At 30.3% G+C, this 16,696-nt stretch overlaps 2 protein-coding genes across 3 annotated transcripts; one reads left to right on the top strand and one right to left on the bottom strand.

The window, feature by feature from the left end:
* The first annotated feature begins 7,865 nt into the window (after window positions 1-7,865).
* On the top strand, window positions 7,866-10,996 carry LOC111275790 (protein ULTRAPETALA 1-like). The gene is made up of 3 exons (XM_022861300.2): window positions 7,866-8,416; window positions 9,157-9,481; window positions 9,601-10,996. The coding sequence occupies exons 1-3, from the start codon at window positions 8,242-8,244 to the stop codon at window positions 9,773-9,775; spliced, it is 675 nt and encodes a 224-aa protein (XP_022717035.1). The 5' UTR covers window positions 7,866-8,241; the 3' UTR covers window positions 9,776-10,996.
* Window positions 10,997-11,808: 812 nt separating this feature from the next.
* Window positions 11,809-16,408, bottom strand: LOC111275788 (uncharacterized). 2 transcript variants are annotated; one of them, XR_016333745.1, is made up of 12 exons: window positions 16,213-16,386; window positions 15,364-15,477; window positions 14,956-15,066; window positions 14,799-14,861; window positions 14,582-14,695; window positions 14,356-14,505; window positions 13,991-14,068; window positions 13,702-13,923; window positions 13,509-13,618; window positions 13,146-13,265; window positions 12,511-12,603; window positions 11,809-12,375 (listed from the first exon to the last, which is right to left on the bottom strand). XR_016333745.1 is itself a non-coding variant. In XM_022861299.2 (12 exons), the coding sequence occupies exons 1-12, from the start codon at window positions 16,327-16,329 to the stop codon at window positions 12,316-12,318; spliced, it is 1,329 nt and encodes a 442-aa protein (XP_022717034.2). In that variant the 5' UTR covers window positions 16,330-16,408; the 3' UTR covers window positions 11,809-12,315. The 2 variants fall into 2 exon arrangements, 1 of the variants encoding a protein (XP_022717034.2); XM_022861299.2 differs by having other exon boundaries at window positions 13,509-13,595; window positions 16,213-16,408.
* Between the last annotated feature and the right edge of the window lie 288 nt (window positions 16,409-16,696).

Below are 16,696 nucleotides of genomic sequence, written 5' to 3'. Positions count from 1 at the left end.
AGATTATATTTAAATTAATTTAAGTAAATTATTCAAATCAGTATAAATTAATTTGATATAATAGATTTTAATTTTTGAATATATTCATAGAGATATTAAAAGTTTTTCTACTTATAAATATTGATTCACTAATGTTATTATGGAGATAGAATGTTAAAATTGATTAAGCTTTACAAAATATAGGAAGTTCCGAAACAAGATTTTATTAATCAAAGATAAAATCAAAATACATTTCTCATTTTCGTTAATCTTATTTGCATCTTTTATTTAAAATTAAGAATGTTTTAATATTATTCCCCTAAAAAGGTTGTTTTAAATTATCATGAATGCTGTTATTTTATTGCAAATTTCTAACATTTTTTAAAATTAAGTTTGGATTTTGATTTATTAAAACTTTAATGAAAATTTTCTAATGCACCATTTACATAAAATGTTACAACTTCTCATTTTCTATCTATATTTTTTTTCAAGTTAATTATTGTTTTTTCTATTTACAAATATAAAATATAAGTTGAATCGAAAGTTTATTTACTTACTTATTAGGATAAATGAATTTTCAAATTCAAAAGCAATAAAATAATTTTAAAGATGAATCGTGAAAGATGTAAATTAATAAGAAATTATATAAGACATAAGAAAATAAATAAAAAAATTTATTTATATAAAAATGAGTGAAATAAGAAAATTTAAAATTAAGTCTTAACATTATTTTTTTTTTGGGCATTTCGTATAACAAATCTAAAGTTATAGATACAAATTTTAGTTTGTTGTTATTGTTGTTATAAAGAGAAAACACAAGCGATATTTGAGTAACAACTATTTGATGATTATCCATTTTATATTAAATATGTCCTAACTAAATTTTTGTAAAACCATATATGAAAACCTCTTTATTCAAGGCTTCTAGAAAAAAAAATTTTATATTTTAATTAATAATATGTTTAAAATAAAAAAAAATCAAAGTTAAAAATGTATGATCATCAAAAGTCAAACTTAAACAGTGTTAATATTTAAAAAATAATAAAAAATTAAAAATCGAATAATATAAATAGAATATATATATATATATGTATATACTATTATTACAATGAACTAATGAAGCAATTTTATTTCAATTGAGGTTGTAAATATAGGAGAGGGTAAATTTTATGGCATGAGTAATTTATATTAAATATTTTATTTTATTTAAGAAAAAATTTGAAATGCATAATATTTTTAATCAACAATTGACTAGGGTGAAAGTGCAACTCTTTCAAATTTAGTTGCTTATCACTAAATTGTCCCAAAAAAAAGTGATTTTTCAAAGAAAACTATAAAAAAACTTCAAACTTTAATCTATTTTAGGATGCAAAATTTATTAATTACATAGTTTTCTTGTAAAAAATAGCACGCAATAGCTCAAATTCAATATATATCAAACACAAATTATTTATTTTCCTTATCCATGAGAAAGATAAACTCTTTTAAGAATAATTTGGTAGCATTAGTAACCAAGTAAACTAATGTTTTGTTTTTATTTGAATGAGATTTATCATGGATTTTATTTCAAACACTCACATTGATCAGCACTAATCACCCTTGGAATTGAGCAAATTAGAATATAAGCAATAGCAACTTATTTAAGCTCTTCACTTAAGTCAAAATTTACGATCAAAATTTGAATTTCATAATGAGAGAGGTAAATCTCTTCTTGTTCATAAACCTAGGGGTGAGTAAATGATCGGTTCGATCGGTTTGATTTGAAAAAATCAATAACCGTCTAATCAATTTTCATTTAACAAAAAATCGAACCGATCGAATATTATTAAATAACTGACTATAATCGAACTGATCAAAATCGGTTCGATTCGGTCGATTCGGTTAAATAACCGATTTTTTTTATTATTTTTTTTCCTATTATGAATAATTATTTAACCACAAATTCAATTCAATAAAATTCAAACTCTAGTATCATTCAAACTAAATTACTAAAGAATTTAATAATTTCAACAATATTTTACAAAAAAATATATATATATATTTATCTTAATTTTTTTTATTTTTAATTATTGGAAAGTGGATTAGTTCGATCAGTGCAGTTATCAATTTTAAAAATTAAAAACCGACCGAATTAACCAATTTAATCAATTTAAAAAATCAATTATAACTAAAACCGAATAAACCGAACCGATTCAACCGAATTCACTCGATTTCGATCGGTCTAGTTGGTTCAAACCAACTTTTGCTCACCCCTACATAAACCTTATCACTTTACTTTGCACATGCATTGTTTTAGTAAATAAACATATGGACATGTGCTAAAATGTATGTTCTATTTGTAACGTATTGAATGGCGTTATACTTTTACCTATTTATATTTTGTTAATTTTTAAATTTTATACTAAAGTAATTGAGTAAAAAAAATTATATTTAAATCAATTTAGGTAAATTGTTCAAATTAGTATAGATTAATTCGACAGATCAAATTTTAGTTTTTAAATCTATTTAAAGAGATATCAATTTTTTTTTCTATTTATCGATATTGATTCACCAACTCTATTATAGAGATAGAATATAAAAATGGGTTAAACTTAACAACTTATAAGAAGCTCTAGAATGAGATTTTGCTTATCAAAGATGAAATCAAGGTAAATCTTTCATTTTGTTCAATCTTATCTGCATCCATTATTTAAAGTTATAATGTAATTAAGATTGTTTTAAGATTATTTTTCCTAAAAAGATTGTTTTAAGATTATCATAAATGCTATTACTTGTAGACATCAAATTTGTCCAGAAAAAAGAAATACGAAATACGAAATACAAAATATACAAAAATAATAATAAAAAAATAGAACAAAAAAAAGAAAAAATCGAGGGTGGCAGTGGTGCCTTCCTCGGCACCACTGCCACCAGGCCCTACACCCCACATTTTTGACCACCATGCCTTACCACCCATCTTCTACCACTTCAGATGTTGCCAAAAACAAAATAAAAGATGCATGGGGCTCGTGCTTGCACTCCCATGCCTAGCCTTGTGCCATTCCCTTAGGCATAGGGCAATGTCAGAGCTTTATAAATAGAGTTCATGGTCGAACAACAAGAAAAACACAGACGGAGAAGGAGACGCTGTAAAAAAAACAAAAAAAATAGTGCAAAAACTAAAAAAAAAAACCACAGTCCTCTCCGTAAGGAGGAACCTAGCGCCGAGAGCTTCTTACACAAAAAAAAAGGTTAGTTTAAAAAAAAAAAAGTTAGAATACAAAAAAATAGTTTCACCGAAACTTCAAAAGCAGATCTAGGGAATTTGAGACTCTTTTTGGTGAAAAGGAGGTCAGATCTATATTCAGGAGGTTGAAAGGAGTTTGTGGGTAAATTTTAAAATTTTTTGACACCGACGACGACAGTCAGAGCTCGCGACAGGTAAGGATCATGGCGGCTGTCACGACGGAAGGCCACTGACCCTAGGTCAGCCTGAAAAAAAAAAAGAAAAATAGGCATTTTTATTGGAGAGGAAAGGAAAAATGATCGAAAAAAAAATTTGAACCTTTTATATAAACAGTGAAAAGCAAAACGATGTCGTTTCAATAAAGATCAAAACGACGTCGTTTTAAACCCTGAGGATCCGCTCGTCAATCAGTGACCCGACCCTGGGTCCGTCACCCGATCCGTGATCTACTTCTCTATCAGTCTCTGATCGATCTGATTGAATCGAAACCGAATCGTTGAACCCGAATCAAACCCGTACGAACCACTGAGCCAACCAGATCGCTCCCAGACAGAGCTGAACTGTCGAACCGAACCGCGCATTGACTGGACCGTTGATCGGTCCGGTTCAGGTAAAATAAATATTTTTTTAAAATTTTATATTTTTATATATTATTTTATTAATATTTATGCATATTAAAATATTTATATTTATTAGATTAAATGATGAAATATGTGGTTAAATTTTTTTTATAATTTTGTTAATTTTTAAAATAAACTTTTAAAACAAAATAATATAAAAATAAATTTAATAATAATACTAAACTAATAAAAAATGTAGGAAAAAGAAATTTTTATCTGACGGTAAGATTCAAAGGTATTCTGAGTAGTGATGCCTACGAAATCTTTAGGTGAGAAGATTTTTTTTAAAATACTACCAATGTATTGGAGCATTTATAAAAAATTTTTAATATAGTAAAAATTTTTTTTAAGTAATAAATAAAAATTGATTAATATATTAAAAATATAATAATAAAAATGAGAAGAAAAGAAATTTTATCCGATGATGTGATTCTAAAAGTATTTCGAGTAGAGATGCTTTAAGAAATCTCTAGATGAAAAAATTTTTTGTAAAATATTACCAATGTATTAGAAATTTATAGAAAATCTTCTATATAATTAAATTCTTTTTTCTTCAAAATTTGAATTAAAGATAAATATTAATAAAATTTTTAACAAAGGAGAATAAAATGTATGCATAAACATGGTAATATTTTGCATTGCATGCATGACATTTTTTACAAGTAAATTCGAGTCTCCAAGGATGAGATTCTAAGTATTCCGAGAAGCAATGCCTAAAAAATTTTTAGGTAAGAAAAAGTTCTTCTAATGTTACCAATATATTGAAACATTTTAAGAATTATTTCAATAAAAATGTTTTAATTTATTTTTTTCGAGAATAAAATTTTTTTTCTAATAAATAAAAAATCAAGGAAATTATTTTTCGAACATCGAAAATTGGACTATTTCTATCAAAATCAAAAGATAACACGTTGTTAATTGGTAACGTTCTTAACGGGCATTGTGGGGGTGTTAATCCTTCCCCAGCGTAATCGACTATTGAATCCAAACTGTTTCGCAGATCGTAAAATTATATTTTTAATAAATTTTAATTAATTTTAAAACTTTATTAAAATGATATGTTTTAGTAGGTGACCAATCGCACTTAGCCAAAAAAAGATTGGTAACGACTCCGTTATTTTTTTTATTTTGTTTTCAAATTCTTCGGATGGACACAAAACCGTTACGACATTACTTTATTGTAAATTTCTACCATTTGTTAAAATCAAGTTCGAATTTTGATTTGTTAAAGTCTTTGGTGGAAAATTTCTAATTAACCTTTTACATAAAATGCTACAACTTCTTATTTTCTATCTAGAATCTCTAGTTAGTTACTATTTTTCCTATTTGCAAAGAGAAAGTATAAGTTGAAACGTAGCTCTATTTATGTATCGATTAGTAGAAATGAGCTTTTAAATTTAAAAAAAATCAAAACTTTTAGAGATAGATTATGAAAGATGTAAATTAATAAGAAATGATATAAAGCATAAGAAAGTAGACGAATATGTTGTTTTTAATAGAAATGAACGGTGCAAGAAAATTTAAAATTATAACTTAACATAATTTTTTTTTGTACTTTTCATATTGCAAATTGAGAGTTATTTGATACAAATTTTAATTTGTTGTTGTTGTTATTGTTATTGCAAAGGAAAAATATAAGTGATATTTTTGTGACAACTATTTAATGATTATCCATTTTATATTAAATATGTCAAACTTAATTTTTGTAAACACCACTATGAAAACCTCTTTATTCAAGGCTTTTAGAAATTTTTTATATTTTAATTAATAATATATTTAAAATAAAATAAAATCAAAGTTGAAAAGTGTATGATCATCAAAAGTCAAACTAAAACTGTTTTAATTTTAAAAAAAAATAATAATCAAAATATTAAAATGGAATAATATAAATAGAACATATATATATATATATATATATGTATGTATATACTATTATTACAATGAACTAATAAAGTAATTTCTTTTCAATTGAGGTTGTAAATATTGGAGAGGGCAAATTTATGGCATGAGTAATATATATTAAATCGTTTATTTTATTTCGGGGACAATTTGAAATGCATAATATCTTTAATTAGCAATTTACTAGGGTGAAATTGCAGCTCATTCAATTATAGTTGCTTATTCCTAAATTATCCCAAAAAAAGTGATTTTTCAAAGAAAACTATATAAAACCTTCATACTTTAATCTATTTTAGGATGTAAAATTCATTAATTACATAGTTTTCTTGTGAAAAATAACACCTAAAGAGCCCAAACTCAATGCATATCAAACACAAATTATTTATTTTCCTTATCCATGAGAAAGATAAACTCTTTTAAGAGTTATTAGGTAACATTAGTAACAAAATTAAACTATTCCTTTGTTTTTATTTGAATGAGATTTATCATAGATTTTATTTCAAACACTTACATCTATCATCACTAATTACCATTGAAATTGAGCAAATTAGAATATAAGCGATGGCAGCTTATTTAAGCATTTCACTAAAGTTAAAATCTATGATTAGAATCTGAAATCCATAATAAAAGGTAAAGTATCCTCTCATCTATAAACTTTATCATCTGTACTGAATTGTTTTAGTAAATAAACAGATAGACATGTATTAAAATATATATTATGTTTATAACGTATTGAGTGATGTCATATTTTTACCTACTTATATTTTGTTAATTTTTAAATTTTTTATTGAAAACAATTGAGTAAAAGAAATTATATTTAAATCGATTTAGGTAAATTATTTAAATTAGTGCAAATTGGTTCGACAGATCAAATTTTAGTTTTTAAATCTATTAAAAAAGATATCAAAATTTTTTTTCTACTTATAGATACTGATTCACCAACTCTATTCTAGAGATAGAATATAAAAAAGGATTAAACTTTACAAATTATAGGAAGCTTCGGAACGAGATATTACTTATCAAAGATGAAATCAAGGTAAATTTCTCATTTTCTTCAATCTTATTTGCATCCATTATTTAAAGTTATCAAGTAATTAAGATTGTTTTAAGATTATTTCTTCTAAAAAGATTGTTTTAAGATTTTCATGAACGTTGTTACTTTATTGCAAATTTCTAACATTTGTTAAAATCTAATTTCAATTTTGATTTGTTAAAGACTTTGGTTGAAATTTTCTAATTGACCATTTACATAAAATGCTACATCTTCTTATTTTCTATTTAGAAAATTTTTTAAGTTAATTTTTGTTTTTTTCTATTTGCAAAGAGAAAATATAAGTTATAATGTAAGTATATTTGTGCACCGACTAGGAGAAATAAGTTTTTAAATTTATGAAAGATCAAAATTTTTAGAGATAAATTACAAAAAATATGAATTAATGAAAAATGATATGAGAATTAAGAAAATAGATGAAAATGTTATTTTTGATAAAAATAAGTGATGCAAAAAGTTTAAAAATTGCGATCTAACATGATTTTTTTTTTACCTTTCATGCAACTAATCCAAAGCTATGAGATATAAAATTGAGTTTCTTGTTGTTATTGTTGCAAAGAGAAAACATAAGTGATATTTGAGTGACAACTATTTGATGACTATCCATTCTCATATTAAATATTTCAAATTAAATTTTTATAAAAACATATATGAAAACCTTTTTATTTAAGGCTTCAAGAAATTATTTTTTATATTTAATTAATAATATATTTAAAATCAAATAAAATCAAAGTTAAAAAGTGTATGATCATTAAAAGTCAAACTAAAACAGTATTATTGGTATAGAGAAAGTAATAAAATAACTGTATTTGAAGTTAAGTCATGTGTTAAAGATGAATGAATTTGGATAAAATTTTGGATTTAAGTAGTAACTTATGCTCTCCTTTTATGCATAAATAGAAGAAAAAAACTATTTGTGTTATAAAATCTTATAATTTTTACTCCAAACCAAAAATTAATGATATATGCAATGCTAATTGCAGTAGATAACCTTTTTGCGTCACTTCGTGCATTTAGGAAACTCCAAACATTTGTCAATCTACCTTTGGCCAACTTCCCATCTCCCTTTCTCTATCCCCATCTTTTCCACGTTTTGGCTTTGATTCTCGCATGCTTGTTGACATGTCTTTGATGAGTTGGTTGTGGTTTCTTTTACATAACCACAGATTTGATACTCTGTCCAGACATTGCATTTCTTCCTTTATTTACGGTTTAATTTAATTGGGACACGTTTAAAAATAAAAAATTGCTTTGCTTTGCTTCGCTTTCTAACATCAAATCTACATAATATATCCGAACTATAATACTTAGTTTCTTTCAAATTCTTGTCAGCTGATCAAATCTCTAAGTTCTTTCTGGCTGTTTTTATATATTTTGTTTTTCAATCTCGTCGAGACAAAGAAAGCAGTGGTGTTAGGTTTTTTTTCCTTTTTTTTTTTGTGCTTTGTTTGTTGAGGGTGTCAAGGATGTTCACTGAAGAAGAGTTGACAGGCGTGGATGGCTTCAAAAGAGGGTCACGTTTCATTGAGGTCAAGTGTGGCGGCACAAGCAAGAAATATGGTGATACCATTGGAAAGCTTAAGGTTTCTTCCAATGGCCAATTTTTGATATCCTGCAAACGCACGTCTACCTGTGATGAAGGTAAATCATTATTTCCCTTTTCCCCTAATTTATATATTAATGAATGATACAATTATTTCTTCTAATTTTATTTGTATATGCAACTTTGTTTTTGATTCTTTGATTCCATGGACTTTAATTTCACCTCATAATTTTATTTTGTCACATGAAACTGGTTATTGGTTGAATAATGCATCGGAGAAGTGCTAGCATTAAGCAATGCATGTATTAAATGGTTCACCTTTCAGTAGATAACTTGAGACAAAAACCAATATCTATCAAAGTCTTGTAAAGTTTCAACAAACATGGATTTGCTGTAAAACTTTCCAACCTTTTCAATAAAATTAAATTTCTCAAAATCATAGCTCTTAAATGAATTGTTTGTTCAGTTGTTTCATGCACCTACAACTCCTCTTATTTCTAGACTACAACCTCTTTGTAAAAAAAAAAAAAAAAAACCTAGGAATCCCTTAAATGTTTTGCTTTCTTTTATCCTATTCTATATGGCCATTAAAGCAAGTTAATCACTTTAGCCTGATTAATTAGAACCTTAGAGCTTGAAGAGTTAATAAAAGCTTCATGTTGTAGTTTCAGTAAGTTGTCTTTGGCTGTTAGTTTGTCATATTTTTATCAAGATTATCAATTTCGGAGCTCTAACTTCGTTAATAATTCTATTAAACAAAGCTAGAATTTCTGGATTAATTTAGTATACTTTTTGATACCTTTGTCTAAACATGTTGACGGTAATTCTTGATAAGCAGAGAGATTGACTCCCTATGATTTCCAAAAGCATTATGGAAAAGAAGGAACAAGGAAATGGAAGAACCACATTTGGGTGCTCATGAATAATAAGAAGGTTCCTCTAGGGAGAACTGCTCTCCTGAAATATTACAAACATGCATCCAATGGAGCAAACAGGCAAAGCACCATGCAAGCTAAACGTATTTATCATCGTGATGAGTTCATTAGTTGCTCAATTTGTAAGAAAGAACGCAGGTTTCATCTCCGGACTGAAGAGGAATGCAGAATTTACCATGATGCTTTGAATGCAAGAAGGTGGAGGTGTGCCGACTGGCCATATCACAAGTAAGTTTCACCATCAGTTGTGCTTTAAAATATGAACCTGAAAAAAATCACTTCCATAATCCATTTTCAGATAGATAAATTCCTAATAGCTTTCCATTTGTTGGCTCGTTTTCTTTCAGAATGACCTGCCTTGATGGTGAAGAGCGAGCAAGTAGGAAGAGCTGCAGAGGCTGTCCTCGATCTCCGATCTGCAAAGGTTGCACTACTTGTGTGTGTTTCGGGTGCCTTAAGTGCCGCTTTCTGGGTTGCAAGTGTCGCACTTGCGTTGATTTCATGCAAAATGCAGAACCTTGAGCTATAGGAACTAAACATCGATCCTTTCAGTGCTGCAATGCCCCAACTCTCATTTCACTAGCAGCAAAGGAAAAATGAATCAATTAGAGTTTCCTGAAGTTCTGTTAGAATGTTTGTTGTTGGAATTTAAGAACTTTGCTGTTCCATTTCTTTTCTATAGAATAATTCTTAGCAGATAACTGGACTAAGGTTTTTCTTTGCCGGTGGGCAAACGCTCTCGGGAGGCATCCCACCTCAGTCAAACATTTTTAGCTTCTGTTGCTAATAAAGTAGTTTTCTTTCCTGCAGCTTGTTTCTTTTGTTGCTACAAGTTTGATTTTAGATCTTTTTCCTAGCTTTTCCTTCTTTCTCGACTCTGGCATTGATTAAACTAAAGCCCGGCTGAGAATAACTGTCGGTAATTGAATCTTCGAAAGAAAAAACAATTGCAGTGCATGTGTATCGTGCTCACTGAATCAAACACCAAATGCAGTCATTGATTCATATGGATTGTCAGGGCTGCTTTCGCCTCATTTTTATGACACATTGCGACTGATCAAAAGAGTTTTTCAGCATTGATTGGAAGTGTTTAGGATGCTATTTAATGGTTCTTTTACTGCATGATTTCATCAATTATCATGTAGATTGACGTAATCGAACAGGACCACCCCAATTCATGATCATGAACATAAAAAAAGATGTCTTAATCGAGCAGGTGAAAAGTCCAAGAAACAGAAACATTATGGCTGGATGACAGCCGCCCCTGTAATATACTTTGCTATCGTGTTTGTCACAAAAATGAGTGCAAGAAATCAAGGTCTTCGGTCATTTGAATCATGCACGTATGAGAGGAAAGATGTATAATGGCGCCAAAGATGAAAATTTTACCATGTACAACATACAAGTTACTACAAAGAACCACATAGGCCTAAAAAAAAGAAAAAAACAAAGTACAAGTTTTACTATGGAGTCTGTTTATGGAACTACATTGCATGTTCGATCCCAACTGAAAACTGCTACAGTTACTTGATGGAACAATGGCCCCTGAATTAGAAACCAATTTGGCCAACAACCAATAAAATATTTTCTTCAGCGAAGAAAGAATTGAGGACTTCTTGTAAATCTGACTCAGTCATTAGTCTTGATGTCAATGAAGAACAATCTACCCGATTAGAATGTTTGTTGTTCCATTTCTTTTCTCTAGTAATTCTTAGCGGATAACTTAGATCTCTGGATTAAATCCGAAACCTTGGTTAAACCTCAAAATAACCACTCTTCTCTTCCTCTTCCACCCTTCTTGTTTCACAAAAATCCCATCTTTGCCTCCTAAAAGCTCCAAACTTGAACCCTTTTAGCTGCAAAGAATAAATTTTGGTTCCTTTTAGAGAGTAACATAAAAAGGTTTTTTAACAAAACTCTTCATCTGTAAAGTGTTGTCATCATTGGCTTACATGGTACTAATTTTGGATTGTGTACTGAGAATTTCATTACTTACATAGCACTAATCCAACTAGATTTTTCATTTTTTCTTGGACTATTATGAGCTAATTTTTCACTAGTAATTTCCATTATCTTTTGAAAATGTGCCACGTGTGCTTCCTGTTGATATCCAGATTGATGATGTCTTCACATATAACTTGAGCTTCTGGGCGCTGTGCTTAAGTAATTGAAACCATCCATAATTTTCCGACCAATCATTTTTCTTTTCCTAATATCGACCAATAATTATAATTTCATTTGAAATAAAGGATTACGTCCATTGCTGAAAGTTGTTTTTCCTTTAGCATCCAACTAATTTTTCAAACTATTGTATAATTTGAATCACTGTTAGTGGTGGTAATTAGATGAGCTGAATCATTTCAGGTAGAAAATTTTTATTTATTTTAGATTCGATTTATCTTAATTTTCAATTTGGATTTTTTGAGTTTAATACTCAAATTATTTGAATTTGAATAATTTCAAAATGAAATTATTAAATTTTAAATCAAATTATATTTATGATCATTTGAAGTAAATATTTCTAATTGTTCGAGATTAAATCATTTCAAGTAAATATTGAATTTAATCCCGATTTATAGTATCTAATTTCACATTCACTGTTTTCAAGTAACCAAACATACATGGACATCGAAGTGAACGTTTAAAGTTGGTCCAGCATCCTGTCTCCTGATGTGGCATCCAAAAGTTCTGTTTCCCCCTGCGTTTCATTCAGATATTCGGGCTCATAGTGAGCCATAAACCTAATCAGAAAAGCTAGATGAGTGTTTTCATGAGACTATCATGAAATCAACTCAAAGGATAGCAGTTCTTACTAAAAATGTTTAGAAAGGTTTCCATATGGCAAGGTAGAATGGTGAAAAATGAAACGAATGTTGTTATACCTCAGAAGTTAGAGACTGATCAAGCTTTGATCTACGTTTAAGCAGAGTTTGACAAGAAACTCTCCTAATAACACTGCAAATGTATAAACTCCGATGCCAGATATAAAAAGTATATGCCCTTTGATGAATATCAATGAAACACTTCTGCCTCCTCCTAATTGCTCAAAATTAGATTTCATATCAGAGAGATTTTAGAACATCACCCAGAACTAATCCCCATTGAGTCCAGTGTGTACCACCCTATATTAGAAAATTCAAGCAAAATTCTCATTCAGGATATGCATACAAACATGTTATCTGATAATTTTCCTAATCTAGTTGTGATAACAAATATTTCAGACCAGGCATGGACATTGAAATCCTTGAAAAACATACCTGGCAATACACGACATATGGTTCTCTTAATGGTCCATCACATGACAGTTCACTTGTACTCCCATCAATGAAGGTTCCATCAGCAAAAATAACCTGATAAAAGATATAAGATTTCTCTCTAAGTTCTTAAAATAGGAATTTATAATATAAAAGAAGAAAATGCAAATTTAAGATGGCCTTTGGTAATGGTACTTAAACTCTAGTTTATGCAAGAGTTCTACCACTACTCATGCCCAGCGTTACCTTAGGACCACCAATTTTTCCCACACAGACAATCTCAATTTCAACCAGATGCTAAGTATAACTAAGAGGCTTGACAACAGATAATCCTCACATCGACAAAATTTTATACAGAAATCTTGAAATCGAGCTATTCTATATGTGATCCACATCTTCCTATACAGATGCCATTGCATAACTAACTCAATTTATTATGAGTTGGGATGAAGTGAAATGATGCTAAAGTTTCTTTGAAGAATGTAATATGCAAGTGAACTTTGAAGGTCTTGGAGTCATGAGGAATTCATGCATGCTATTTGCACCTTATAGTCTAATAATTTGCTTTAGGTAATTGCATCCATAAAATATTTCCCAATGCATTACAAGTTAAAGGTGAAGGTAAAACATAACCAGACCTCTGATGCATATCCTGGAGTTGTACCAGCAACTGGTTTAGTGAATGAACCTACAGGAGAGCTTTTTTGCACAGCTTCACAGAAAGCAACGAGAAGTTCACGGCTTCCAAGCTGCACTGCCTGAAAACAAGAGCAGAATGACTTTTCCATATTGTTTTATCAATTTGCAGAAAAAAACTTAGCAAAAATGAAAATATTGATGAATTAGTCAGAATGCAGAACCAATATCATTTGCTTAAAGAGAGATACTCTTATAACATATAATTCCTATCAGCTATAGAAATACAAAAAGTGTAACACATATGAATTCCAATTTCAGTTCTTTGGATAATTAGCTGAACAAGGAACAGTCAGGAAGCAAACCTGTACGGTATCATGGCGGGGGACATGAGGAAAAGGCTGCACCTTAAACCCTTCAGATGCCATAACTTCAGCAACCAGAAAGGTTCCCTTGAATTAAGGAAGGATATGTGCTTCATTGCCACATAGTAGGGACAAAAGGAAATAAATTAAAAAAAAAAAAAAACCCCGAGGGCTAAGAACATGATGAATGTACCTTGATTGCCTCACCAACCATTTGTGGTGCAAGGAACAAACCCTGGAAAAAGGCTCGCATAATATCACCAGGGGTTGAGCCACAGTCAACCCCCAGGCCTGGTGCTGATAGACGAGCCGCTGCAGCATCAACCCATTTTTTCCTCCCTGCAATGTATCCACCACATGGTGCAACAGTTCCTCCGGGATTCTTTATCAAACTTCCTGCACTCAAATCTGCACCCTGCCCTACCATTAATGAAACCATGTGACCCTTCTTCAGAAAAAGCAATGAGAAATACTGCACCTACCACCATTGGAGGTTCAATGCTTTCCACAAATTCACCATAGCAATTATCCACCATGACCAAGCAGTTAGGATTCTGCATCTGTTCATACAAATGAGAATTAAGAGGGAACATTAACTGGATAAAAGTATTATGAGTTCCAAACTAATAAGAGAAACAGAAATGGTTGTAATAATGAAATTTCAAGACAATATCCCATAACTCTTTTTTCTATCTATCTTTCTTCCTCGTTTCCCCTTTCAGACAGAAGAATAGTGAATAAAGGCAGAGGACAACACATTCAAGCCTAGACCCTCATAGATTTTATTGCAGCAATGAGGTCAATTCAATAGAGTTTCCATAATTTTTACCGAATATAAACAGATTACCTTGATAATCTTTATTGCCCTCCCTATCTCATTCACACTTAAACTCCTACGCCATGAATAACCACATGACCTCTGTATGAGTGCACATTTTGTATGAGGTCTCAAAGCACCTGTGAGTGCAACCCAGTCAAGTCCACCATCTTCAGCAAGCTGTAAGAACATCAATCTGAGAAAACATTCACAACCAGAAGCTGAAACTTGCTCTGTGTGGTTATTAGCAACATACAGGAAGTTCACGATACATCACTCCAAAATCTTTCAGGGAGCCCAGTCCATTGGAATCCCTCTTTCCAATAACTTCCTCTAAGGTATCATAAGGAGCACCAGCCACTGCCAAAAGCTGAGAACCGAATTAATCCAGACCATATTCTAGTGGAAAAAAAGCTACTGAACGTCATATAACAGCAAAGATAGTGTGGAAACAATCAGCCAAGTTAGCTTACCTCATCCCCAGGCCTTAGAAAAGCAAATAGTGCACAAGTGATAGCATGAGTACCTGAGAAGAACTGGTGGAAAAAAGGACCAAGAGATTAACAAGAATTAGTGCTAACTGTTCAGAACTCATAATATCCAAAGATACAAAGGCAACATATAGCAAACCTGGGAACGCACTATTGCTGACTCAGCTCCAACAATTTCTGCAAATGCTTTATCAAGTGCTTCTCGTCCCCCGGCTTCATCATGACCGTAGCCAGTGCACCCAGCAAAGTGCTGGCTACAAAATAAGCATATTAATAAAAGCACCACATACACCATCATTATTAACAGATTAAACAATTGGCAATTTCTTGTAGAGATAAATCTGCATGTTATAACATGAAATGCATATGCATACATGAATCTACACAAGTATGTGTTACACATGTACATAAACAATGACATAAAATGCCTCAAAGATATGTCCAATCACATATTAAAGCAAGATGCCGTTTCTCAACTGCAGGGAACACGCATTAGAAACATGAAAGCCAGAGGTGACCGCCACTTTGGATAAAATGAGTAACTTACATGAGATCCAACCCTACTATTTTGAAAAGCTTTGAGAACACGTGAGGAATTGCAAGCTACCAAATTATCCACGGCTCTGAATTCCAAGTACAAAGACTCTGCAGCTTTTGCAACCTGTAGTGGATATAATAAAACAACTCTAGGTGTTAACGCTACCAATTCTACAGTGCTAAAGCAGCTTGAACTAATGCTAATGCTTCAAACCCCATGAAAACTTCAGTGCTTATAGCAAATGAAACGGAATTTATTAATGTCAATTGTTGATATTTCCTATCAAGTTTTTAAAGTTTGATATAAATACTCCGCTACATAGTCTTACAGCAATGAAAACTAGGAACTTGTGCTAACACTTACAATCGCTATAAACACTTGAATGTGTATCCTATCAGCAACCAACAAGGTACAATCTCTGTTTCATTGCAGACTGAAAGCAGTTGAATTCTCCACATTCCCATGTTATCTCATAAGCCAGACTCAGAATTCGAAGAAAAAAAAAAAAAAATCAACCTTGAATGCTCTTTACACTATTTCTTAAATTAAGTCTTCGTTTCAACCAGGAAATAAAGTTCCCTCAAATTCCTTAGCAAAAAACCCAAAAATCACTAACTAGGCCCATTAAACAACCTCACCAAAGTTTCTTCCTTTCTCATCAAACAAAGAACTTTAACTGTTTACAAGTTTACAATAATGGGTTCTTATATTTATACATATAAATGGTTCCTAGCATGAAAAATGGTGGTCTTGAACTGTCTATTTTAGCTGTTTTTCGTTCTTTTTTTTTTTTAAATTTCAGAAACTAAAATAAACAATCCAAAAAAAAAAAAAAAGAGTTTCTGAGAATATATATACCTCTGGGACAAAAGGGTGTTCATAAGTAAAGCTTGAACGAATTGCTGTACATTTGGGTATTGGAGATTTGAGAGAGTGCGTAGGATAAGCAGGTGTAGCGCAGGATAGGACCCACATCTTCAGACAAGTTGACAGCGCTCCTCCCTTCCACGGTTTTCAGAGCCTAACCCAGTCTCCCCTTTAAAGTTTTCTTTTCAACTTTTAATTTTTAAAAATTAATAATAAATATTAAAATGAAATAATATAAATAAAATAAGGATAAACTTCATAATATTAAAAAAATAAAATCTAGCTCTATGTAATTAGTTTTGGATCAATCAAAACTCATTGGTTTTAATTTTTTTTTCACACAAAGTTTTAGTTATTTAATTAAAAAAAAGAGATGAAGCTATTTTAAGGTAGTGTCGCAAATCAAGAAAAAAAAGAAAAATAGTTAGAAAAATTGAAAGAAAAAGAAAAATTGAGAGTTGATTGAACGAAAATT

This window comes from Durio zibethinus, chromosome 25 (genome assembly GCF_047325235.1).
Source record: "Durio zibethinus cultivar Kanyao isolate XHJ-2024 chromosome 25, ASM4732523v1, whole genome shotgun sequence".
NCBI classification, from domain to species: Eukaryota; Viridiplantae; Streptophyta; class Magnoliopsida; order Malvales; family Malvaceae; genus Durio; species Durio zibethinus.
This window is presented reverse-complemented; position numbering and strand designations above follow the sequence as displayed.